The following is a 27,213-nucleotide window of genomic DNA, read 5'->3' as shown; positions in this document are numbered from 1 at the left end:
AAACTTATACAATACACCCAAAACAAATAATCCAATCAAAAATGGACAGAAGACATGAATAAAAACTTCTGCAAAGACATACAAATAGCCAACATACACATGAAAAGATGCTCAACATCACTCATCATCAGGGAAACGCAAATCAAAACTACAATAAGGCATCACCTCACACCTGTCACAATGGCTACACAATCAACAACACAGGAAACAACAGATGTTGGTCAGGATATAGAGAAACAGGAACCCTCATGTATTATTGGTGGAATGCAAACTGCTGCAGCAACTGTGGAAAACAGTATGGAAGTTGCTCAGAAAGTTAAAAATAGAACTATCCTATGATCCAGTAATTACACTACTAGGTATTTACCCAAAGAATACAAAAACACTAATTCAGCCAGGTGTGGTGGCATGCACCTGTAGTCTCAGCTACTCAGGCTGAAGCAGGAGGATTGCTTGAGCCCAGGAATTCTGGGCTGTGGCACGCTATTCCAATTGGGTGTCTGCACTAAGTTTGGCATCAATATGGTGACCTCCTGGGAGCGGGGGACCACGAAGTTGCCTAAAGAGGGGGTGAACCAGCCCAGGATGCAAAAACACTTATTCAAAGTATTATGCATCCCTACGTTTATAGCAGCATTATTTACAATGGCCAAGATATGGAAGCATCCCAAGTGTCCATCAAATGATGAATGGATAAAGAAAATGTGGTGTGTACACGCACATACACACACACAAACAGACACACACACACACACACACACACACACACACACACACACAGAGGAATATTATTCAGCCTTAAAAAAAAAAGAATGAGGGGCGCCTGGATGGCGCAGTTGGTTAAGCGTCCGACTTCAGCCAGGTCACGATCTCGCGGTCCGTGAGTTCGAGCCCCGCGTCAGGCTCTGGGCTGATGGCTCAGAGCCTGGAGCCTGTTTCCGATTCTGTGTCTCCCTCTCTCTCTGCCCCTCCCCCGTTCATGCTCTGTCTCTCTCTGTCCCAAAAATAAATAAACGTTGAAAAAAAAAATTAAAAAAAAAAAAAAAAAAAAGAATGAAATCTTGCCATTTGCAACAACATGGATGGAGATAAAGAGTATAATGCTAAGTGAAATAAGTCAGAGAAAGACAAATACCACATGATTTCACTCATATGTGGAACTTAAGAAACAAAACAAATGATGCACCAAAAACCATAAAATACCTAGGAATAACCCTAAACAAAGAGGTAAAAAATCTAAAGTTTATGAAAAAAATTGAAGATGACACAAAAAAATGGAAAAACATTCCATGCTCATGTATTGAAGAACAAATATTGTTAAAATGTCAACACTACCCAAAGCAATCTACATAGTCAATGCAATCCCTATCAAAAATAACATCAGCATTCTTCACAGAGCTAGAATAAACAATCTTAAAATTCATATGGAACCCGAAAAGACACGAAGAGCCAAAGCAATCCTGAAAAAGGAAACCACAGCTGAAGGCATCACAATCCCAGACTTCAAGCTGTATTACAAAGCTGTAATCATCAAGACGGTATGGTACTAACACACAAACAGACACAAAAATCAATGGAGAACCCAAAATAGAGAACCCAGAAATGGACCCACAAACATATGGCCAACTAATCTTTGACAAAGCAGGAAAGAATATCCAATGGAATAAAGACCATTTCTTCAGCAACTGGTGCTGGGAAAATGGACAGTGACATGCAGAAAAATGAAGCTGGATCATTTTCCTACACCATGCACAAAAATAATCTCGAAACGGATAAAAGACTTAAATGTAAGACAGGAAGCCATCAAAATCCTAGAGGAGAAAACAGGCAAAAACCTCTTTGACCTTGACAGCAGCAACATCTTACTTGACATGCCTCCAGAGGCAAGGGAAACCAAAGCAAAAATGAACTATTGGGACCACATCAAGATAAAAAAGCTTCAGGGCACCTGGCTAGCTCAGTTGGATAAGCATCTGACTTTGGCTCAGGTCATGATCTCACGGTTTGTGAGTTCAAGCCCATGTCAGGCTCTGTGCTGACAGCTGAGAGGCTGGAGCCTGCTTCCGATTCTGTGTCTCCCTCTCTCTCTGTTCCTCCCCTGCTTGCACTCTGCTTCTCTCTCTCTCTCTTAAAAGTAAAAAATAAAGATTTTTAAAAAAAGATAAAAAGCTTCTGCACAGTGAAGGAAATAATCAGCAAAACTAAAAGGCAACCAATGGAATGGGAGAAGATATCTGCAAATGAAGTATCAGATAAAGGATTAGTACCCAAAATCTATAAAGAACTTATGAAACTCAACACCCAAAACAGAAATAATCCAGTGAAGAAATGGGCAAAAACAGGTCTTCTCCAAAGAAGACATCCAAATGACTAACAGACACATGAAAAACTGCTCAACATCACTCATCATCAGGGAAATACAAATCAAAGCCACAATGAGATATCACCTCACACCTGTCAGAATGGCTAACATTAACAACTCAGGCAACAACAGATGTTGGCGAGGATGCAGAGAAAGAGGAACCCTTTTGCACTGCTGGTGGGAATGCAAACTGGTGCAGCCACTCTGGAAAACAGTATGGAGGTTCCTCAAAAAATTAAAAATAGAACTACCCTATGACCCAGCAACTGCACTACTAGGTATTTATCCAAGGGATACAGGTATGCTGTTTCAAAGGGACACATGCACCCCAATGTTTATAGCAGCACTACCTATGATAGACAAAGTATAGAAAGAGCCCAAATATCCATTGACTGATGAATGGTTAAATATGTGGTACATATATGCAACGGAATATTACTCAGCGATCAAAAAGAATGAAATCTTACCATTTGCAACATGGATGAAACTAGAGTGTATTATGCTAAGCGAAACAAGTCAGTCACAGAAAGATAAGTATCATATGACTTCACTCATGTGTGGAATTTAAGATACAAAACAGATTAACATAAAGGAAGGGAAACAAAAATAATACAAAAACAGGGAGGGAGACAAACCATGAGAACAAACTGAGGGTTGTTGGAGGGGTCTGGGTGGTGGGATGGGCTAAATGGGCAAAGGGCATTAAGGAGGGCACTTGTTGGGATGAGCACTGGACGTTATACGTTAAGCGATGAACCACTAAATTCTATTCCTGAAACCATTATTACACTATATGTTAACTAACTTGGATGTAAATTAAGAATGCTAATGATGATAATAATAATAAGAAACGAGCAAAGGGGAATTAAAAAAGAACAAGAGACAAACCAAGAAACAGACTCTTAACTATAGAGAACAAACTTACGGTTATCAGAGCAGAAGTGGGGGTGGTGAGGATGGGTGAAATAGGTAATAGGGATTAAGGGGTGCACGTGTCATGACAAGCATTGGGTGATTAAAATAAAAACTTAAGGGGCACCTGGCAGGCAACTCTTAATCTCAGGGTTGTAAATTCAAGCAGCATATTGAGTGTAGAGATTACTTAAAAATAAAATATTTAAAAATAAAAACTTTACAAAATTAATGAGTAAAGAGGAACTAGGGAGGGAACTGAAGAAGTAAAAATGAAACAAGACTGGCCATGAACTGATGATCATTGAAGCTAAATAATGGGTGCATAAAGGTTATATATATTTTTTCTCTATTTCTGTACATGTATTAGTTTTCTATTGCTGCTATAACAAATTAACACAAATTTAGTGGCTTAAAAACAATGCAAATCTATCATTTTTCAATTCTGTATGTTAGAACTCTGACTTGAATCTCACCAGGCTAACATCAAGGTGATCAGCAGGGATGCACCCCTTTCTTGAAGTTCTAGAATACATTTCCTTGTCTTTGCAAACTTTTTTTTTAATTTATTTTTTAATTTACATCCAAGTTAGTTTGCATATAGTGCAACAATGATTTCAGGAGAAGATTACTTAATGTCCCTTATCCATTTAGCCCATCCCCCCTCCCACAACCCCCTCTAGCAATCCTCTGATTGTTCTCCATATTTAAGAGTCTCTTATGCTTTGTCCCCCTCTCTCTGGTTATATATTACTTTTGCTTCCCTTCCCTTATGTTCATCTGTTTTGTATCTTAAAGTCCTCATATGAGTGAAGTCATATGATATTTGTCTTTCTCCAACTAATTTCACTTAGCATAATAGCCTCTAGTTCCATCCACATAGTTGCAAATGGCAAGATTTCATTTTTGATTGACTAGTAATACTCCATTGTATATATATACCACATCTTTTTATCCATTCATCCATCATTGGGCATTTGGGCTCTTTCCATACTTGGGATGTTGTTGATAGTGCTGCTATAAACATTGGGGTGCATGTGTCCCTTCGAAACAGCATACCTGTATCCCTTGGATAAATACCTAGTAGTGCAGTTGCTGGGTCGTAGGGTAATTCTATTTTTAATTTTTTGAGGAACCTCCGTACTGTTTTCCAGAGTGGCTGCACCAGTTTGCATTCCCAACAGCAGTGCAAAAGGGTTCCTCTTTCTCTGCATCCTCGCCAACATCTGTTGTTGCCTGAGTTGTTAATGTTAGCCATTCTGACAGGTGTGAGGTGATATCTCATTGTGGTTTTGATTTGTATTTATTTCCCTGATGACGAGTGATGTTGAGCAGTTTTTCATGTGTCAGTTGGCCATCTGGATGCCTTCTTTGGAGAAGTGTCTACTCATGTCTTTTGCCCGTTTCTTCACTAGATTATTTGTTTTTTGGGTGTTGAGTTTCGTAAGTTCTTTATAGATTTTGGATACTAACCCTTTATCTGATCTTTATGGTACTTCATTTGCAGATATCTTCTTCCATTCCGTTGGTTGCCTTTTAGTTTTGGTGATTACTTCCTTCATTGTGCAGAAGCTTTTTATCTTGATGAGGTCCCAATAGTTCATTTTTTGCTTTGGTTTCCCTTGCCTCTGGAGGCATGTCAAGTAAGAAGCTGCTGCTGCCGAGGTCAAAGAGGTTTTTGCCTGTTTTCTCCTCTAGGATTTTGATGGCTTCCTATCTTACATTTAGGTCTTTCATCCATTTTGAGTTTATCTTTGTGAATGGTGTAAGAAAGTGGTCCAGGTTCATTTTTCTGCATGTTGCTGTCCAGTTTTCCCAGTACCATTTGCTGAAGAGACGGTCCTTATTCCATTGGATATTCTTTCCTGCTTTGTCAAAAATTAGTTGGCCATACGTTTGTGGGTCCATTTCTGGGTTCTCTATTCTGTTCCACTGTTCTGAGTGTCTGTTTTCATGCCACATCTTTGTGAACTTCTAAGTCATCCACATTCCCTGGATTGTGGTCCACTTCCTCCTTCAAAGCCAGATACTCTGTATCTCTCTGACCCTGCTTACATAACCACATTTCTTTAACACTCTCTTCTGTCTCCCTCTTCTACTTTTAAGAACCTTTGTCATTAAACTGAGCGGACCCAGATAATCCAGGATAACCTCCCCACCTCAGGGTCTTCTTTAACATTAATCACCTAGTCCAAGTTCCTTTAGCTATGTAAGGTAACATATTCACAGGTTCCAAGAATTAAAACATGGATGTTTTTGGAGGTCCATTTTTCTGCCTACCAGAGTATATGTTTGAATTTTTTTAAATATAACTCACAATAACAGACATAGTTGCCATATCTTTATAAATATTTATCAAAATAAGTTTCAGAGTCAATCAAAAAACCTATCTTATAAGATTCCAAAGTCAAAACAATGAATAGAGGCCATAAATTTATTTTTACATACTTTCAAACTTAAAGAAACATTACAAAAATAATACAAGGAAATCCCTGATAGCATTTACCCAGATTCACCCTTTATTTACATTTTGCTCCATTTGTTTTCCCTTCTTCCCTCTCTTTATGTGTATATGTGTGTTTATATTTGAGATAGAGCTGGAGACACTGTGCTCCTTTACCTCTAAATATTTCAAGATGCGTTTCCAAAGAGCAAAGACGTTCTCTTCCACAATCACAGTAAAATTACCAAAATCAAGATTTAACATTGCTATATTATTATCTAACCCACAGTCCACATTCAAATTCAGCCACTTATCCCAATAATGTCTTTTATAGTTTTTTCCCTGAGCCATGGCCAATATCAGATCATATATTATATTTAGCAAGCATGGTTCTATAGTCTCTAATCTAGAACAATTCCTCAACGCTTATTTGTCTTTTGAGACTTTGACACTTTTGAAGAGTACAGGCCATTTTGTAGAATGTCCCAATATGGATTGTCTGATGTTTCTTATGATTAGCTTCAGGTTATACAATTTGGACAGAAATACCACTGTTCATCATACCAAGAGGCACATACTACTGATTTGCCCCATCACTTAAGTATATATTTGATAAAGGTGTCATTAGCCAGGTCTCCCTGAAAAGTTAGTATTTTTCCCTTTTTTATTATTTATTTTTGAAAAAAAGAACAAGCAAGCAGGGGAGGGGCAAGGAGAAAGAGGGAGAGAGAATCCCAAGCAAGATCCAGTGCCCAGGACAGAGCCCAATGTGCAGTTTGAACCCACGAACCAAGACCCGAAATCAAGAGCCAAACGCTTAACCAAGTGAGACACCCAAGTGCCCAACCTTTGTAAGTCCTAAAGACATGTTGTGGGACACCTGGGTGGCTCAGCGGTTAAGCGTTTGGCTCTTGGATGTCAGCTCAGGTCATGATCTCAAAGTTTCATGAGTTTGAGCCCAGCGTCGGGCTCTGTGTTCACAGCACAGAACCTGCTTGGGATTCTATCTCTCTCCCTCTCTCTCTCTGCTCTCCAGCCCACGTTGTCTTTGTCTCTCTCAAAAGTAAACTTAAAAAAAAAAAAAAAGTCATCTAGGGGCACCTGGGTGGCTCAGTTAAAGTTTCTGACTTTAAAGTCAGTTAAGCATCTGACTTTGGCTCAGGTCATGATCTCACGGTTCATGGGTTCAAGCCCTGCATTGGGCTCTGTGCTGACAGCTCAGAGCCTGGAGCCTGGTTCAGATTGTGTCTCCCTCTCTCTCTGCCCCTCCCCCACTTGCACTCTATCTCTCTCTCAAAAATAAATAAATATTTTTAAAAATCATCGTAAAAAGTATGTTGTGAGAAGATGCTTGAATCTATTCAAGTATCTTATTTCCTCAAACATTCATGCACTAGTTTGGGTACCCATTGAACTTTTTTTTATGGACAAGTAAACACAGCTGTCTAAGGCCAACAACTGCTATGGAAAGCAAGGCAGGTAAGGAGGAAAAAAAGTCGTTCTAGCCAATGTCCAAATATCTAGGAGGTATTTATGGTTCTCCATGCCTCAAACTTCCTTCTAGAGTTCATACTAACCAGTCCAGTCCCTTACATTGTTGTAGAAATTACACAAATTGGGGGTGCAGGGTGGCTCAGTCAGTTAACCATCTGACTCTTGATTTCAGTTCAAGTCATGATCTCATGGTTCGTGGGATCAAGCCCCACATCAGACAGCACAGAGCTGGCTTTGCATCCTCTCTCTCTTTCTCTGCCCATCTCCTGCCGGTGCTCTCTTTTTCTCTCACTCTGTCTCTCTCAAAGTAAATAAATAAACTTAAAAAAAAAAAAAAGAATCACAGATTGATTCTGTTCCATGGATTAAGAACTAATGTGCAAACTCTTTGTTATAGAGCACACTAATATTAAATGTATTAATTCCCTTTAAAATCCTGTCATATTGGGGTCCCTGGGTAGTTCAGTCAGTTAAGCATCTGACTTCAGCTCAGGTCATGATCTCATGGTTTGTGAGTTTGAGCCCCACATCAGGCTCTCTGCTGTTAGCACAGAGCCTGCTTCTGATCCTCTGTCCCTCTCTCTTTCTGCCCCTCCCCCGTGAATGCACACTCTCTCTCAAAAATAAATATTAAAAAAATTTTATAAAAAGTAAAATCCTGCCATTATTGTAGGTGCTTAAATGTGTTCCCATGTAATAAACATGCAACTTAAAATTCTTCCTTTATCCCCACAAATCATTCTTAAGCATATATTGTTGTATGCTAATAAGCTCCTTTAATTGGAGTACTGAAGGCAGTTTTCTCTTCAGCCCTGGCTTAAGAAACGGCTAAACTTTTGTTTTAATTGAGGCTTAACTGAGATATAACATATTAGTTTCAAGTGTACAGTGGAATGCTTCAAGATTTGTATATATTTCAAATTGATCACCACAATAAACATAGTTAACATCCATCACCATACAGTTACAAAAAATTTTTCTTGTGATGAGAATTTTTAAAGTCTACTTCTTAGGGGCGCCTGGGTGGCTCAGTTGGTTAAGCAGCCAACTTCGGCTCAAGTCATGATCTTGCAGTTCATGAATTCTAGCCCTGCATCAGGCTCCATGCTAACGGCTCAGAGCCTAGAGCCTCTTCAGATTCTGTGTCTCCCTCTCTCTCTGCCCCTCCCCCACTCACATTTGGTCTGTCTCTCAAAAATGAATAAACATTAAAAAATTTTTTTAAAAAATAAAGTCTACTTCTTAGCAACTTATGGCATCCATTATATTTTCTAACACTGTCACTTCTATTATGATTTAGCATTCCACTTTAAGGAAGAGCTTACTCTTCTCCCCATTTACTTATTTACTTATCTCAGTATATATTCAGACTCCTATATTATTCAATGAATTACCACCCACGAGCACATTTATTTTGACAATTTGTTCCAGATTTTGTATTTATCAGACCAAATAAAAACTCCTGAGGTTACCAAAACAGTACTTTTTAGTATGGAATAACTCAATCTAAGATAAATATTTTAAGAACAAAAGTTAGGAATGGAATAGACTAAGGTAAAGTTAATTGCCAAAGGTTCTCATGTTGCCTTGCTTAAAATAGCTGTATAATTTCAAAAATGCCTAGTGAGAAAATGCCTAGTTTTAAAAAATAACTATTTAGTTTCCTGATATAATTCAAAGAGGAAATTGGTGGTTTTGGTCTCAAATTAGTCCTCAGAAACAACATTTAAAAAAAAAAAAGGGGGGGGGTGCGTGGGTGGCTCAGCTGGTTAAGCATCTGACTTCAGCTCAGGTCATGATCTTGAAGTTTGTGGGTTCAGCCCCACATCGGGCTCTGTGCTGACAACTCAGAGCCTGGAGCTTGCTTTGGATTCTGAGTCTCCCTTTCTCTCTCTGCCCCTTCCCTGCATGAACTCTGTCTCTCTCTCTCTCTCTCTCTCTCTCAAAAATAAACAAACATTAAAAAAAAAATTTTTTTAAACAAACAAAAAAAAAGAAACTACATCAAAAATTAAACCTTAAGTCAAGGGTGTCAAAATGATTAATGGGTAAAGAAAGTCTTTTTAACATCCTGGAACAACAAGGTATCCACATACAAAAGAATGAATTTGCACCCCTATCTCACACCATGCACAAAAAGGAACTCAAAATGGGTCACAGACCAAAATGTAAGAACTAAAACTACAAAACTCTTAGAAGAAAATATAAGAGACAAGAAAAAAAAATTCTGTAACTATGTGCAGTGACAGATGATAACTAGACTTATCATGATCATTTCACAGTATATACAAATATCATTATGTTGTATACCTGGATATAATGCTGTATGTCAATCATACCTCAATAAAAAGCAAATTAGTTTTTTTTTTTAGGTTCAAATTTTAGGTCATCAATACACCCAACATGGGGCTCAAACTCACGACTTCGAGATCAAGAGTCACATGCTCTACCACCTGACCCAGCCAGGCACAACAAAAAAAAAGTTCTTTAAAAAACAAAATACAGGGGCAGCTGGGTGGCTCTGTCAGTTAAGCATCTGACTTCGACTCAGGTCATGATCTCACTGTTCACGAGTTCAAGCCCTGCGATGGGCTCTATGATGACTGCTCAGAGCCTGAAGCCTACTTTGGATTCTGTCTCTCTCTCTCTCAAAAATAAACATTAAAAAAATAAAAATTAAAAAACAAAAATACAGGAGTAACTATTCATGACCTTCTTAGATATACTACCAAATCACAAGGACTAACATCAAAAAGTTAGATAAATCTAACTTAGTCAAAATTAAAAACTTCTGTGCTACAAATGATACTATCTAAAAAGTGAAGAATAACCAACAAAATGAGAAAACGTTTGCAAATAATGTATCTGATAAGAAGCTGTAGCTAGAATATATTTTTTTTAAAAACACTCTAGTGGCACCTGGCTGGCTCTGTCAGTGGAGTGTGAGGCTCATGATCTTGGGTTGTAAGTTCAAGCCCCGCATTAGGTGTAGAGATTACTTAAAAAATTAAAAATCTTAAAGAAAAAAAACTCTTACAACTCTATAATAAAAAGCAAATAATCCAGTTTTACAAGGGTCAAAGGATCTGAACAGACAGTTCTCCAAATAAAATACACAAATGGCCAATAAGCACATATAAAGATGCTCAACAACATTTAGCCACCAGTGACACAGAAATCAAAACCACAAATGACATACTACTTCACCTACTAGTAGGGCTACAATCAAAAAGATCTTAAGTGTTGACAGGGATGTGGAGAAACTGAAATCCTCATACACTGATGGTACAAATGTTGACAGGGATGTGGAGAAACTGAAATCCTCATACACTGATGGTACAAATGACACTACTGCAGCTACCTTGAAAAAGAGTCTGGCAGTTTATTAATGAAAGATTAAACAGAGTTATCATATGATCCAGCAATTCTAGGAATATAACTAAGAAAAATGAAAACATATGTCTACACAAAAACTTACACACAAATGTTCATAAGCATTATTATTTTTTTTTTTAATTTTTTTTTTTCAACGTTTATTTATTTTGGGGACAGAGAGAGACAGAGCATGAACGGGGGAGGGGCAGAGAGAGAGGGAGACACAGAATCGGAAACAGGCTCCAGGCTCTGAGCCATCAGCCCAGAGCCCGACGCGGGGCTCGAACTCACGGAGCACGAGATCGTGACCTGGCTGAAGTCGGACGCTTAACCGACTGCGCCTCCCAGGTGCCCCAAATGTTCATAAGCATTATTAATAACTCATAATTTAAGGAGCACCTGGATGGCTCAGTTGGTTAAGCGTCTGACTTTGGCTCAGATCAGGATCTTGTGGCTCGTGGCTTCAAGCCCCTCATCGGGCTCTGTGCTGACAGCTCAGAGCCTAGAGCCTGCTTTGGATTCTGTGTCTCCCTCTCTCTCTGACCCTCCCCCACTCACCCTGTCTCTCTCTCTCAACAATAAACATTAAAAAACTTACAATAACTCATAATTTGAAAAGTGGAAACGATCCAAATGCCTGTCAACTGATGAACAGATAAATAAAATGTGGTGTATTAATATTAATATTATACAGTATGGTAGGCAGAATAATGCTTCCCAAAGACATTTATACTAATCCCCAGAATCCGTGAATATGTTACAAGGCAAAAGAACTTTGCAGATGTAAACTGTGCTCAAAGTAATCTCTCCTGGAATGGAGACTGACCTGGATTATCCAGGTGGTGCAATCTAATCAAATGATTCCAGTTTGAGAGAACCAGAGACATAACAACATGGCAACAGAAATTATCATTGCTGGCTCTGAAAATTAAAGAAGGGGGCCAGGAGCAAAAAATAAATTCAGGTGGCCTATCAAACCTAGAAAAAGCAAAGGAAATAGATTATCGCCTAAAACTTCCAGAAATTAATGCAGCCCTGCCAACACCTTGATCTTAGCCCAGTGAGACCTGTTTTGGACTTCTGACCTACAGAACTTTAATAGATTTGTGTTCCTTTAAGCCACTAAACTTGTAATTTTTTATAGCAGGAATAGAAAACTAATAAATTTGGCAATAAAAAGAAATAAATTATTGATACGTACTAAAACATGGATAAGGAAACCATTACACTAACTGGAAAAAGCCAGTCACAAAAAGCAATGAGTATGATGAACGTATGATTCCATTTATATGAAATGTCCCTAATAGGCAAATCTACAGAGGCGGAAAAATGATTACTGGTTGCAAAGCAATGAAAGAGTTTGGGAAAAATGGAGAATGACTGTTAATATATATAAGTTTTCTTTCTGGAGTGACAAAAATGTTCTTTTTTTTTTTTTTCTTTTCTTTTTTTTTTTTTTTTAGAGAGAAAGAGATTGCACCCACACAGGAGAGGGAGAAAAAGAAAGAATCCCAAGCAAGCTGCACACTTAGCATGGAACCTGACATGGAGCTTGATCCCATGACCCTGGGATCATGGCCTGAGCCAAAATCAAGAGTCAGATGCAACTGAGTCACCCAGGCGCCAGTGATGAAAATGTTCTAAAATTGATTTCTGTGATCACTGTACAACTCTGTGAATATAGTAAAGACAAATGACAGGGCGTCTGGGTGGCTCAAGCAGTTGGTTAAGCAGCCAACTTCAACTCAGGTCAGGATCTCAAGGTTCATGAGTTCAAGCCCAGCATCAGGCCTGCTTTGGATTCTGTGTCTCCTTCTCTGTCCCTCCCCCTCTCATGCTCTGTCTGTCTCTCTCTCTCTCAAAAATACAAAAACAAAAAACAAAAAAAAAACAAAAAAAAAATCCATGAATTGTAGTAGTGGGACTGTGTGGCATGTGAATTGCATCTAATTAAAGCTGCTTTTAAAAAAAAGAAAGAAAGAAAAAAAGAAACCTTATTAAAAAAACAGAAACCTATGTTTTCTTCTGACATTGTGTCCAGAAAGAAATGTAGGCTAAAACAAACACATGCAGACCAAAAAACAAGTTAAAAACTAGCAGACTTTTTGGAGCACCTGGGTGGCTCAGTCAGTTAAGCATCTGACTCTTGGTTTAGGCTCAGGTCATGATCTCATTGAGCCCCACATCGGGCTCTGCACTGAACCTGCTTGAGATTCTCTCTGCTTCTCTTTCTGCCCCTCCCACCTCAAAATAAACTTTAAAAAATATTAGACCTTTTTAACCACAAAAAGACACAAAATAAATTAGAACAACCTATTAAAAACCAGGCAAAGGGGGTGCCTGGGTGGCTCAATCAGTTAAGTAGCCAACTTAAGCTCAGGTCATGATCTCACAGTGAGTTCAAGCCCCGTATCAGGCTCACTGCTGTCAGTGTAGAGCACACTTTGGATGCTCTGTCCCCATCTCTCTGCCCCTCCCCATTTGTTCTTGTGGGCTCTAATAAATTAAAACTTAAAAAAAAAAAAAAAAAAAAACAGGCAAAGAACTTGAATAGGTATTTCTCCAAATCAGATCTACAAAGAGCCAATTAACATATGAAAAGATGCTCAGCACCACTTTTCATAAGAGAAATGCAAATCAAGACCACAATGAAACACCACTCCTACTACCATTACCTACTAGGATGGTTATAATCAAATAAATAAATAAATAAATAAATAAATAAATAAATAAAATAACAAGTGTTGCTGAGGAAGTGGAGAAAAGGAAACCCTCACACAGTGCTGATGAAAACGTAAAACGGTGCAGCAGTTGTGGAAAACAGTTTGGTAATTTCTCAAAAAATTAAACACAGAATTACCTCATTACCCAGCAATTCCACTCCTAGAAAAATGAACACAGGGATTCAAATAGAAACTTGTATGCCAATGTTCATAGCAGTATTATTCACAACAACCAAAAAGTGAAAACAACACAAGTATCCGTCAATAAATGAATGGATAAATAAAATGTAGTATATACATACAACTAAATATTGTTCAACCTTATAAAGTTATGAGGTTTTGACACATGAAAACATGAACCTTGAACACATTATGCTAACTGAAATAAGACAGAAATAAAGGGTAAATATCGTATTATTCCACTTCTATAAGGTAACTAGAAGTCAAATTTATGAAGAGAGAAAGTACAATAAATAGTGCTTACAAGGGGGTAGGTGAAGGAGGGAATAAGGAATTACTGTTTAATGGTTACAGAGTTTCTGTTTGGGGTAATGAAAAAGTTTGCAAGTGAAAACAGTGATGATGGCTGCAAAACAGGGCGAGTATAATTAATGCCATTTATCTGGCACACTTAAAAATGGTAACATAGGGGGTGCCTGGGTGGTTCAGTCTATTAAGCAGCCGACTTTGGCTAGGGTCATGATCTCATGGTTCCTGAGTTTGAGCCCCTCCCCCCCCCCCCCCCCATTGGGCTCTGCACTGACAGTTTGGAGCCTGCTTGGGATTCTCTCTCTGCCCCTCCCCCAACTTGTGCTCTCTCAAAATAAACTTTTAAAAACAATGGTAAAACGGGAAGGTGGGGGGGCCTGGGTGGTTTGGTCAGTTGAGCACCAACTCTTGATTTCAGCTCAACTCAAAATTCCAGGGTTGTGGGATCAAGCCCTGCCTCCTGCTCCTCGCCAAGGATGGAGCCCGCTTGAGATACTCTTTTTCTTTCTCCCTCTCTCTCCCCCCCACTCCGCCCCTCTCCGTGCCTCGCACTCTAAAAATAAATCTTTTAAAAAACAAAAAAGGTACAATAGCAAATTTTATGTTATATATACTTTATCGCAATAAAAAAAAAAAGGAGAGGCGCCTGGGCAGCTCAGTCAGTTAAGCGTCTGACTCTTGATTTCGGCTCAGTCACAATCTAGAGGTTCTCAGGGTGGAGCCCTACATTGGACTCCAGGGTGTTGGTGTGGAACCTGCTTGGCATTCTCTCTCTCCCTCCTCTGTCTGCCCCTCCCCCATGCTCACTTGCGTGCTTGCGCTCTCTCCCTCTCAAAATAAATAAATAAACCTTAAAAAATTAAAAGGAAAAGAAAAAAGGAAACATACAAAATAGTGACTGTAATCATTACTTACTTACATTGTCTCCTCAAATCACCTTACCTAAGGTTTTCACTTATATGGTAATTTTAAAAAGAACACTGGTTACAATAATTTATTTTTACAATTCCTTCACAGAGGTTATTTTTTCTGTTAACAGTTTACTCTAGAGATCCAACTGCGTATCATTCCTTTAAAAAAATGATTTTAACCATTATTTTAAGGTTTTGGGAAGACTTTGTCAGAGACACTAAAAACTCCTTCAGGCGGTAAGTGTCGTTAACTCCTTAAATGACATGTTTAAAAAAAAAAAAAAAGCTTCTCTATATTATGCTTCTTTTACTGATTTATTTATTTTATTTTTACCTGAAGTAATTTTACATCTGGACTCATCTTTGTAATCTCTTCATCTGGACTTGGATTACTCCTTCCTGGTGGTATAAATTTTACTTTTTTGAAGGAATTCCCCTGCAACTGACTCGGTGCTGCAGATCGTCTCATATTCAGCAGTACCAACCTAAAAAACACCCAAAACAGAAATCACCTACGAATCTGACAGATTTAACCCCAAACATAAAAACAGTTCATCCCTACAACCCTATCTTTAAAAATATAAGAGAATAAACCTGTAAAAAGCCTTAGAAAACAAGTTTAACAGCTAGTAACATTTTATTTTCATCACAAAGAGCTACTGAAAATATAAGATTTAAATTGAACGGTGTAAACTTGAGCATGTGGATTTTGATAATACTATGGATTAGATAACGATGATGTAGTCTTTGAAGAATGCAACCATTAAACCTCTAGGATACAACAACGTTAATAAAACAGCCAAGAACCAGCAACAGACCCGCTGTTTCTGCTTTTGGCCTTCCAACTACCATAGGCAGCAGCTACACTTCGTGACTTAAGTCGTTCCTCTCCTTTGTGGCCCCGCTAAACGTGCCTACAGACATCGTCTATTAATTAATCGGTTTATACCGTGCAACATAATGTAGACTAGCCCTGGGGGAAAGAAACCCAAGACCCACAGAAGCAAAGCAGGTGGACCGCTGGGGGACCACTGCCCAGAGTCGACTCTCCCTGGGACACTACCCGCCCCCCCCCCATCACAAACGCACCCCTACCGCCGGCCTTGGCACCAGCCACCCCGGAGCCAAGAGCGAGGGCGTCCCTTACACTTCAGACCGCTCTGCCCCCCCGCCCGCAGGAGACGGCCGCGGCCGCTCCACAGCCTTCCTTCCCTCCTCCCCGGAGGCCTGCTCCAGCGCCTCTCCTGTTTTGTCCCACACAAGCGCACACAACCACCGCAGTCTCACAAGCCTTCCCCTCCAAGGACGCACCGGCGACGACCCAATAGAAGCCGCACATCCAGGGAAGAAAAACTCGGGTAAACAAAAAACACCTCGCCACCCGAGGAGCTTAAGGCTCCCGCCTCAGCGCAGCCTATCGCGAACGAGCTAGCCGCGCGTGCGTACCACCTTCCTGCAGCTGCGCCTTGTTCAGCCCGACTCTGATTGGACGACCTTAACTGCGCATGTCTCTATGCGTTTCCCTTTATTTGTAGTTTGGTTCAATTCAAAAATATTTGGTTGGAAAAATATTTATTTGTTTATTTGTTACTTATGTCCTATAATCAGACATGCTGTAGGTGCTGAGACTACAGACCTCATTTTCAACAGACGACCCATCTTAAGTCTGAGACCACCTACATGGATATGTTCATACAGTTAGATGGTCTGCTTAGAAAAATAATATGCAAATATGCTGATCTTACCATAAAGCTCCTAAATTATGCAGCATTTTAGGAATAAAGTGACTTCAGCAACGTGGTTAAAATAATATAGGCCCTTAAAGTACCTAACCCAAATAGGTAAACTAACCTTTTAAAAGTGGTCTGACACCTTTTAATATAGTGACAAGCCATGTATAGGTCATAGGCCTTTTAATGTAGAAGTATCTCCAAACCATGTCACTGTCTGTAGTATCTACAAAAATACTCCAGTTTGAACAAAAAACTTAGAAATGTGTGAATAGAATAATTTTTATCATTTAGCCTGATTTTGGAAAACACTTTAAAATATAGGTAAAGAATTAGAGAATATTAAATTTTACCTAACTGTGGTAGACTAGTATTCTTTTTTGAAATTTTGTATTTTATTTTAAACTTTTATTTTGAGAGGGGTGCCTGGGTAGCTCAGTTGATTAACCTGACATCAGCTCAGGTCATGATCTCCTGGTTTGTGAGTTCAAGCCCCACTTTGGGCTCTGTGCTAACAGCTCAGAGCCTGGAGCCTGCTTCAGATTCTGTGTCTTCCTCTCTCTCTGCCCCTCCCCCTGCTCACACACTCTCTCTCTTTCTCTCTCTCTCTCTCTCGCGTGCGCGCGCTCTCTCTCTCTCAAAAATAAACATTGAAAAAAAATTTTTTAATAAAAGTTTATTTTGAGAGACAGAGTGTGTGGGGAGGGGCAGAGAGAGTGAGAGTGAAAGAGAGAGAGAGAGAATCCCAAGCAGGCCTCTCTCTCTCTCAGCACAAGCCCAGTGTGGGGCTCAAACTCACAAACAATGAAATCATGACCTGAGCCAAAGTCAGACACTTAAACGACAGAGCCACTCATGCACCCTGTATTTTATTTTATTTTTAAGTGAACTATAAGCCCAATGTAGGACTTGAATTCAGACTCTGAGATCAAGAGTCACATGCTCTACCAACTGAGCTAACCAAGTGCCCCTGTATCATTTTTTATATACTAAATTGTTACAATTCTTTGGACTTTATTTTAGCAAAATTCGTGTTTTAAATAAAGATGTTATGAATTGCATAACAGCAAAAGTTAGGATTAATTTTCTACAATAAAGATAAGGACAAACAGCAAAATTATAACTGATGAGCATAAACCAAAAGAAATATAGTCCTAGTTAGAATACAGCAGATAAAATAACTTTTCTTTGAAACAGTAAATTTCAAAATTTCAAAAGGCTTATTTATATTTTATAGGAATTGTCTATGGAAGAGAAATCAATCTCACTTTTTATTCTTTCTAATAAAAATTATCATCATGAAATATTTAGTTTACTTCACTTCAGTGTTTTATGGTATTAGATAATGGTGGGCTAGAAAAAAAAAGATAGTGTAGAAAGATACCTGTCATTTTTGTCAGAACGATTACAACTACTTCTCAATACTAACATAACTTATTACATAAATGATTTTAATTTTCTGCATTTTAATGACAAAGTCTACTACTTGCACCTAATGATAAAGAAGATAAGTGAGTGCTAGATAGTGAAAAGGCATAAGAAGAGTAAAGCAGAGATGGGGGGTATTGAAACTCTAGATAGGGTAGCCAGGGAAGGCCTCTTTGTACAAAGGTCCTGAAGCAATAATGTATTTAGGGCTGGTAGGAACAGTCAGAAGGTGGTAGCTGGAGCAAAGTGAGCTCAGAGAGTAGTAGATGAGGCCAAAGAAACACCAAAGAGGGGTGAAAACGGGGGTAGAAACCTGTGGACTATTGTAAGAATTCCAGCTTTTATTCTGAAATGGGAGGCCATTGACGGGTTTTGAGCTGAAATAGGAAGCTATTACCATAACTCAGAAAAGAGACCATGGTGGTTTGGCAGCAGAGGTGGAACAATTAGAGTCTAGAAGTCAAGATCGGAAGCAGAGTATGAGAGAAACACAGTAGGGAAGAATGACTCTAAGCGTTTTGGTGTGAGAAATTGGAAGTATGGAGTTGCTGTTTATTGAAAATTTAAAAAAGAAGACAGCAAAGGAGTAATGATCACAGCAGGGGAATATTCAGAGCTCAGTTTGAGTATGTCAAATTTAAAGTGATTGCTAGAAAACTGGTGGAGATGTCGAGATGCAAATCTGGGTGTCACAGGACAGGTCTGGGTTGGAAATTTAGAGGAACCAATATGTAGAGATGCTATTTAAAGTTACGACACTGAAGGGTGCCTGGGTGGCTCAGTAGGTTTAAGCATCTGACTCTGGGTTTCAGTTCAGGTCATGATCTCACGGGTTCATGAGTTTGAGCCCCGTGTTGGGCTCTGTGCTGACAGTTTGGAGCCTACATAGGATTCTCTCTCTCTGCCCTCCTTTGCTCATGTGCTCTCTCACTCTCTCTCTCAAAAATAAATAAATTTAGGGGCGCCTGGGTGGCTCAGTCAGTTAAGCATCCGACTTCAGCTCAGGTCATGGTCTCATGGTTGGTGACTTCAAGCCCCATGTCGGGCTCTGTGCTGGCAGCCCAGAGCCTGGAGCCTACTTCACATTCTGTGTCTCCCTCTCTCTCTGCTCTTCCCTCCCTCGCTCTCTCTCTCTCTCTCAAAAATAAATAAACATTAAAAATAAATAAACTTAAAAAAATTCTTCATCTAGGCAATTTTGTGAATGCAGATATCTTTGTAAACAAATGTTTTGATAAACTTTAGTTCATTTCCTTCCCTTCTTTAATCATTGAGTAAGTACTAAAATTTTATCACCACTACTTTCTGTAAGGACATTGTACTGTGTCCCCAGGTTCAGTTAACATTAGACCTATCAGAAGTAAAAGTTTCTGGGGCAGCTGGGTGGTTCAGTCGGTCAAATATCCGACCCTTGATTTCAGCTCAGGTCATGATCTCATGGTTCGTGAGTCCACACTGCCTGCGCAGAACCCACTTGGGATTCTCTCTCTCCCTCTCTCTCTCTGCTCCTCCCCCACTCTCTCTCTCTCAAAATAAACTTTAAAAAGTAAAATAATAAAATGAAAGCCAAGCAACTCAGCATAATTTTTTCCAAATTAATACCTCAAAACTATGTTCCATTTAAAACCCAAGAATATATAATGATATACTAACCAGAATAGGGTCATTAAAAAAGTATACCTCCAAGATATTTATGCAGCATGAAACAATGCAGCATAGTTAAGAACATCTTAGATATGAAAGACATCAACAGAAGAACTTAGAATACAACAATCAGAAATGCAGATTCCAGGGTGCGTGGGTGGCTGAGTCAGTTAAGTGACCAACTCTTAGTTTTGGCTCAGGTCATAAACTTTTGGTTTGTGGGTTTGAGCCCCACATCAGGCCCCATGCTGACAGTGCAGGGCCAGCTAGGAATTCTTTCTCTGCCCCTTCCCCACTCGCACACTCTGTCTCTCTCTCAAAATAAATAAGTAAAAAGAAAGAAAGAAAGAAAGAAAGAAAGAAAGAAAGAAAGAAAGAAAGAAAGAAAGAAAGAAAAAGGAAAGAAGGAAGGAAGGAAGGAAGGAAGGGAGGGAGGGAGGGAGGGAGGGAGGGAGGGAGGGAGGAAGAAATGCAATTTCCAAAGCAGTCTGTAGTCAAGTATGGAAGCACAGAAAACAAAACTAGATTCTGCAGATGCGGTCTAGCACCACAAACTTTATACATAACATGTTAGGGAAGGAGTGGCTTTGGTACACATAGCTTTTAGCAATCTCTCCTCTGTTCCCCACCAGATTGAAAAAATATTCATTGCCCATAGTTTCTCACTTCTCTATAATTCAACAAACAGCATTGTGGATTCTGCTTACCTTTCTCCAAATTCACACTCCAAAAAAACTACCATCACAGAAATTATAAAATCTTTCAAACTGCCCAATCTAGTAGTCTTTTCACCTTCACCTTTTGAGGACTTGTGTAGCATCTGGTACTACTCACCACCCCTAAACCCCAGGTCTCTTCAGGTGCCTCAGTCTTTTCTGAAATGCTTTTTCCTCCTTCTGCTCCCAAACACCTGTCCCTCCCTTCTCCCACTAGAAAGGTATTTCAGAGCAGTAACTGCTTTGTACTATTTTATGCCATCGTGGCCTAATATAATTCTAGAGGCATTACAGTATCTGGGAAACATCTTTTGTATTTGATCCCTCCATTTCCATTACCATTGTCTTAGCTGAGGACATTACTTTTCATTTGGGTCACTGGATCCAAACCTGGCTGATTATCAGAATCTCCCGAAAAGCTTTTTAAAAACAGATTAGTAGGTCCCTGGAACCTCTATTTTTAAGTTTTTTATTTATTTTGAGAGCGAGCGAGCATGCATGCACACCTGTGCACAAGATGGGAGGAGCAGAGAGGAGGAGAGAGAGAATCTCAAGCAGGCTCTGCACTGTCAGCAAGAAGCCCAATGTGGGGCTTGAACTCACAAACTGTGAGAGCATGACCTGAGCCAAAACGAAGAGCCGGATGGTTAACCCGATGAGCCAACCCAGGAGCCTCCTGGAACCTGCGTATTTAATGACCTCCCCAGATGATTCCTAAATTTTAAAACCACTGAGAACGTATCAGTGGTTCTCAAAGTGTTAGGGTGCATCAAATTTTAGCAGAATTGTGTGCAGGGCTTGTTAAAGCACACATTGCTGGGCCCCAGTTCCAATTTCTTAGGTCTGGGATTGTGCCTGGGAATGTGCATTCCTAACAAATTCCCAGGTGATGCCAAGCTGCTGGTCTGAGGACCACTCTAGAAATCACTGATTTAGATCTTTGCTGTAATTGCTTAATTGCTGTTTCTGCTTGGGCTCTTCCCTCTCTAATCCATTCTTACTGCACTAGAGCTGTCTTTCTAGTTTCTTAAATGTTTTTATTTATTTTTGAGAGAGAGGCAGACAGACAGAGCACAAGCGGGGAAGGGGCAGAAAGAGGGAGACACAGAATTCAAAGCAAGCTCCAGGCTCCAAACTGTCAGCACACAGCCCGACGTGGGGCTCGAACTCACAAACCGCAAGCCCATTACCTGAGCCGAAGTTGGATGCTTAACTGACTGAGCCACCCAGGCGCCCCGATATCTTTCTGAAGCATAAATCTGGTTATGATAAACTTATGGAAAACATCTTTCAGTCACTCACCAATAGTAGATGCTTATAAAGGTGTGCCAAGTTTAAAAATGTCATTCATATTAACAAAAATTCTTATTTTGTTGCTGAGCACAGCAAATAAGAGACCTTTCGCAATTTAGCCCTAGTCTCCAAGTACACATTCCCTCCACTTCTTCTACCCTTGATCCCAGCATCCAATACTGGCCAAAGTAGACTACTCACTGTTCCCTGCACTTTCGTATCATCTACCACCTCCTTATATTTAAAAAATATTACCACATGCTCCTGAGCATCCTGGAACTTATTAGAAACTGGACTATCTTCACTTAGAATGTATACTACAGAGCTATTATAAAAGTATCCCCAAACTAAAAACCTCCCTAAAGTCCCATCAAAATGCTTCAGTAGATCTACAAATAGAGCTGTAACTCTATTCCCATAACTTCCACATTATTTCTCAAGCAGGCACTAATTCCTAGGACTTCAGAAATAATTTAGTTAAATAACAATTTAGTAAATAATATTGCTCTACACATCAAAAAAGAAAAAAGTCAAATATATACTTTCTTTAATCTTCAAGACATAGTGAGGTAGGTAAAAGGAGATAGATTTAGGATAAGAGATTAAAGTTTATTAAAGTTGCACAGCTAATAGATGATAAAGCTGTTCTCAAATCCAAGCTTTTTGGCTCCAAAGAGCTCCATAGCATCATGTCCTACCACAAATTTACTTGGTAAATTTTACTGTCTCAAATGAGGTAAGTTTTTGCAGTAATCCAGTTCCAATTTCTAAAACAGATGTTATCAAACTCTTCAGGATGGAATCCTCTGGCCACATTTTGCCCTGCACTTGTGTTTTTTGGGGCTCATATAGTTATTAACTGCTGCATTTGGAAATTGTTTACGTACACACAAAGAAAAAAAATTGTTCACACAATGGTCCAAATTTTTGACTTCTCTGTTTTAAGTTTATTTATGTATTTTGAGAGAGCAAAAAGCGGGAGGAAGGGGGAGACGGAGAGAGAATCCCAAGCAGGATCCGTACTGCCAGTGCAGAGCCCGACAAGGGGCTTGGTCCCACAAACCATGAGATCATGACCTGAGGCTAAAACAAGTTCACCACTTATCTGCTTGAGCCACCCAGGAGCCCCTTGGCTTCTTTGAAAGAATCGGAAGTGAAGCCCCTGAGTAATAAAAAAAATTTTTTTTAATAAAATCAGAAAATGGGCCACCTGGGTGGCTCAGTCAGTTAAGTGTCTGACCTCAGCTCGGGTCCTGACCTCACCATTCTGTGCTGACAGCTTGGAGCCTGGAGGCTGCTTCAGATTCTGTGTCTCCCTCCCTCTCTGCCCCTCCCCCACTCACACTGTGTCTCACTCTCTCAAAAATAAACATTAAAAAAAATTTAATAAAAAATAAAAAAAGTCAGAAGATGCATCAGCATTGGACCTATCAGTCTTCCAAGTTACTGATCAGCTGAAGCTGAAGCCTAGTCTCCTTTAACACTGCAGGCACTCTCCAGAGCCACCTGCTTCAACTTTCCCTATTTTCACTCTGGAACTGAAGCCAAAATACCAACTAACAACTCTTCTCCAGTTTTCACTGTCTGTTCTTCAACTGATTCTCTTCCCACATTTGTTACTTTCCAGGCCATTGTTAGTAGTTGAGTTTGCAACCTTTTCTCTAGCTTATGAATTTATAGGACCCTTATAAAATCTTGCTCATTAATTATTAATCTATCTGGCCTATGAATTTAAAAATAAAAATCACGTTTTTCATCTGAACTAGTCTTGATGCAAAAATAATTCCAGAGATGTTATATATGATCTAACATACAACTCTAATGTCTTTTTATTTAGCTATTTTAAAAAGTTACTTTAAAAACTTATTTGAGTTTTCACAAATTTTTTTGTTTATTTTTGAGAGACAGAGTGTGAGTGGGGGAGGGACAGAGAGAGAGGGAGACACAGAATCCAAAGCAGCCTCCAGGCTGAACTGTCAGCACACAGCCCAATGCAGAGCTTGAACTCACGAACCCTGAGATCACGACCTGAGCTGAAGTCGTATGCTTTACCTACTGAGCCAGCCAGGCACCCCTCTTTTTCCTTATACTTATGAAAAAATACAAATCATTCAATTAAAGATTTAACTCAGTAACTCCTTGTATTATATGTTAAATAGAATATAAGTTTTATTTTTAAAGGTATTCTCCATTTTCATTAATTTCTAAATACCATTCAAAACTTTTCCTGAAATGTCTTCTGTAAAACAAAGTAGTTTTGCAAATAACGCATATACCCATTTTACCAAAGTACATATAATATAAAATTGATTTATTTTTGAAGGTATGTGACCTTCCATAGAGATCTAAATATATATGACAGCAAACATCCCCCAGTTATCTATCTGGCTCACTTTAGAAATGACTAAAACAGAGTGTTAAACCTTTGGAATTAACACTTCCCTATGATAAATTAATTTTTATCTTTATTATCATTCAACCTAAAACGTAGCTTCATACTTCTCCAAGACGGAAAAAAAGAGGTATAGAATTACAAGCTAGCCAACCTGGTTCTAAATCCTGTTTCTTTCACTTTTGAGTCAAGCTCCTCTTCAGCTTTCTCTATAAAATTATGGTATATCTCCTTTGCTGGATTGCTATAAAAACTGAGTGATGCATGCATGAAAGGGATAGTCAACATGTTTATCTAAGACTCTTAATTACTCAAGACGTTTTAAATTTGTCTGGTATTAATTTGCATTTATGTTAATTTATTATCTTGGCTGGTCTGAAATATTGGCCTGAATCATCCAAGGCAAACAGCAGAAACAACTCTGATTATTTCTCAGAGATTATATTCAACTTAAAGCTAAAAAACTAGTCAAGTAATTACGTATTTGTATATAGCCATATGTTATTATTTAAGAAATGCAGTTACTTAAAAAACAACTATTTTTCTGTGTACTTATGTCAGACATTAGGGACAAACTTTGAATTCTAGCTAATGTGAAAAATGCATCTTTAGAGAGAATGAACTCATTAGGTTTCAGGAATGAAAGAGATTTAAGTTACCTTGGATTTTTTGAGGCTACTATAGTTATGAAAAGATTTCCATTACCTTTTCCTTAAATCAGAGTCTTTAGAGCTCAGAGTTCTTGAAAGTATTTTCCAAACAAACATACTTTATATTCCCACAAATAGTTTGGCAAAACAGGGATATAGGGATGGCATGAGACTCATACACTCCTGTTGTTTAAGAACTCTATATTTTATGCCAGTTATATAGGCTGAGTCAAGATACCCTTGGGAAAAATATGGCTATTTTCTCAAAGTTATCAACTTTATTTCTGTATGTAAAGTCCAGACTTTATTAGATGTTTCTGACTCTCAAAAGACCATTATTAGGCTATGTCTCATTTAGGCTTTAAAAAATTGCATAATAAAATAGCATAAGTAGGTATAAAGTTGAAACACAAAGTACGTACATATTTCTTTCTAATATGAAGAAGAGTGTCAGGTTTCTTTTGGTACAGCCAAAAGATTCCCAGCACCAGGGCATCCTAGTAAATTAACACAGATGTCACAGGGTATTTTAAATTTTGGGGAGTAACACATCTGTTGGACACAACACAAACTACTACTTCAAGGTACTTTAATTAGCACTAAATTTTCCCATGACAGTGTATCTTTGCAAAACCAGGTTTTCAGCAGTTCTGATAAAAAGTACTATGCAAAAAGCATTGTGGAACAGGAAATGATACTGATGGTGTCCAAGCTGGTTCCAAAGTAAGAAGGTGGCAGTGTTCACAGTTACTCATGGTTATGATATAAATTCTTATGAAGCTGTTTGGACCCAACTGTTAATAAACAGAAGTATTAGGTACTTCTTTTGGCTTAGCTGTGCTGTGAAAAAGTTACTGCAACACTAAAGGGCACCATGAGCTGAGAAAGTATTGAGGACATCTGTGGCATAGGCAAAAATACACTAAAACCAAAGTCACTTCATTGTTCATTTTCTACCTAAGAAATTTTGTAAATAGTTATATATGAAAGGGAAAAAATATATACAAACGTACATACAAAGTTTGGATTTTTATTGAAATCTTGTGTTAGGTATCAAACAAAATCTGCTTTCTTCAGATAAAAATATTCTCTCAGATGTCTCCAGATAACTGCTAAGTCTAAGTTGGTCCTTTAATGTCTTATTTTACTTTTATTGTCCTCATGAAATGTTCGTATACACTCAGCATGTTCCCAAAAGAATTTTTATCGTGTAAAGGATCGTACATGACGACCTCTACCACTGCCTCCACTGACAAACTTTCCTCTTGAGCCTCCACTGCCGCTATTTGCACTTGCCCAGGAAGGTCCAAGTCCCCCACGACCTCTGGAAGCACGGTCACGAGGACTTGGGCGGTAGCCTATAAAAAAAAGAATATAGTTTTTAGTCATAACACCCTTTACATTCCCACTATAGAAATAGTAACCTATAAAACTGAGCTCAAACTAAGAGAGGAACTACTCTTTGCCCCTTTAAAATCCATGTGCAGGTTCTTTCTGTAAATGTGATGAAGACTGCTGAACTGTCTACCTTAAATAGGTAAATTGTATGATATGTGAGAATTATATCGCAAATAAAGCTGTTATAAAAAAGTAAGTGAATATGAAACCAAAAGCTACTTCTGACCAGAAGAATTCTGGACTTGATATAGTAATGTTTGAGGAAAAACAGGTTATGTGCCTACTCACACAACACCAATATTATAAACAAAAATAGAATACACTGTATGAAGATATCTCTATTACTAAAATACTTTGGTCAAAAAAGTATCTTAAGGATTGGCTTTCATTATCAGCACATCACTGTGAAACTGCTCAGATTATACGTGTATTCAGAATCCAGAATTTTTATTATTCCCACAGAATATGAACATTGGGCATTCATTTGCAGATATAAAATTAAATTGACTTTAGAATTATAAGTCTATGTTCTAAAATATCCTCTCTCAGAATGAGAGTATGTGACATCTGACAACTTAAAAAGGAGGATTCACCACCACCCCCCCACCCCACCCAATTCCCTGCCTCAGCGATATCAACTCGGAAGGATGTATACCTGTAGAACTAAGTGGTCGCAACGGTGGAAGAGGTCCTCTGTTAAAATTGCTCTGGCCTCCACGACTTTCATTGTAAGTTCCTCGAGGAGTATTCTGAGCACTCCAACTGGAGCCTCTTGTTCCCTCCCGACGACTGTAGTTTCCTAAAAAGAGAAAACACAATCAAAACCTACTATTTTCACAACTTCAACTGAATTAAAAAAGACTCAACAGGCTTTTCTTATTCTTCAAAGTAATGAAAGAGAAACGGTGAAATTCTGGCTTATATACTACAGTGTGGCAGCATCGTATGTGGTTAGAAGCAGAGGCTCTACAGCCAGACTGCCAGCATTCAAATACTGGTTCTGTCACTTACATTTATATATCCTGGTCAGCTGATAGTTTTCTCTTCTGTAAAGTGGGTGTACTAACAGAATCTACCTCAAAGGGTTGATATGAGAGTGTTTTACATAATAGTCCCAACACAGCTATTAATATAAACTGTTATTCACTTTCACTACCAACCTCTTTAACTCAGCAGCATGAAAACATGTCAACAATCCACTAGCGAAGTATAATTTCTACAAGTATACCTAGTTTCTAAAATCTTGAAACTTT

At 38.8% G+C, this 27,213-nt stretch overlaps 2 protein-coding genes across 3 annotated transcripts in view; both read right to left on the bottom strand.

Annotated features, from left to right (window-relative positions):
- The window catches only part of RAD54B (RAD54 homolog B), a 119,701-nt gene extending 103,559 nt beyond the window's left edge, over window positions 1-16,142 (bottom strand). Inside the window, exons 1-2 of the mRNA XM_025922718.2 lie at window positions 16,021-16,142; window positions 15,044-15,194 (exon numbers count right to left, since the gene is read on the bottom strand). Of these exons, the coding sequence (XP_025778503.1) occupies window positions 15,044-15,178 (135 nt within the window). The 5' untranslated portion in view covers window positions 15,179-15,194; window positions 16,021-16,142. The remainder of the gene's footprint in view (window positions 1-15,043; window positions 15,195-16,020) is intronic.
- A 9,430-nt stretch (window positions 16,143-25,572) lies between these two features.
- The window catches only part of VIRMA (vir like m6A methyltransferase associated), a 58,236-nt gene continuing 56,595 nt past the window's right edge, over window positions 25,573-27,213 (bottom strand). For both annotated transcript variants that reach the window (XM_086695338.1, XM_025922841.2), the window contains exons 23-24: window positions 26,616-26,759; window positions 25,573-25,920 (exon numbers count right to left, since the gene is read on the bottom strand). In XM_086695338.1, coding sequence (XP_086551464.1) covers window positions 25,766-25,920; window positions 26,616-26,759 — 299 coding nt within the window. In that variant the 3' untranslated portion in view covers window positions 25,573-25,765. The remainder of the gene's footprint in view (window positions 25,921-26,615; window positions 26,760-27,213) is intronic.

The sequence above is a fragment of the Puma concolor genome, chromosome F2, assembly GCF_028749965.1.
Source record: "Puma concolor isolate L17-30 chromosome F2, mPumCon1.1.hap2, whole genome shotgun sequence".
Classification (NCBI taxonomy): domain Eukaryota; kingdom Metazoa; phylum Chordata; class Mammalia; order Carnivora; family Felidae; genus Puma; species Puma concolor.
Note: the sequence above shows the minus strand (reverse complement) of the source record. Positions and strands in the feature narration are given on the sequence as shown.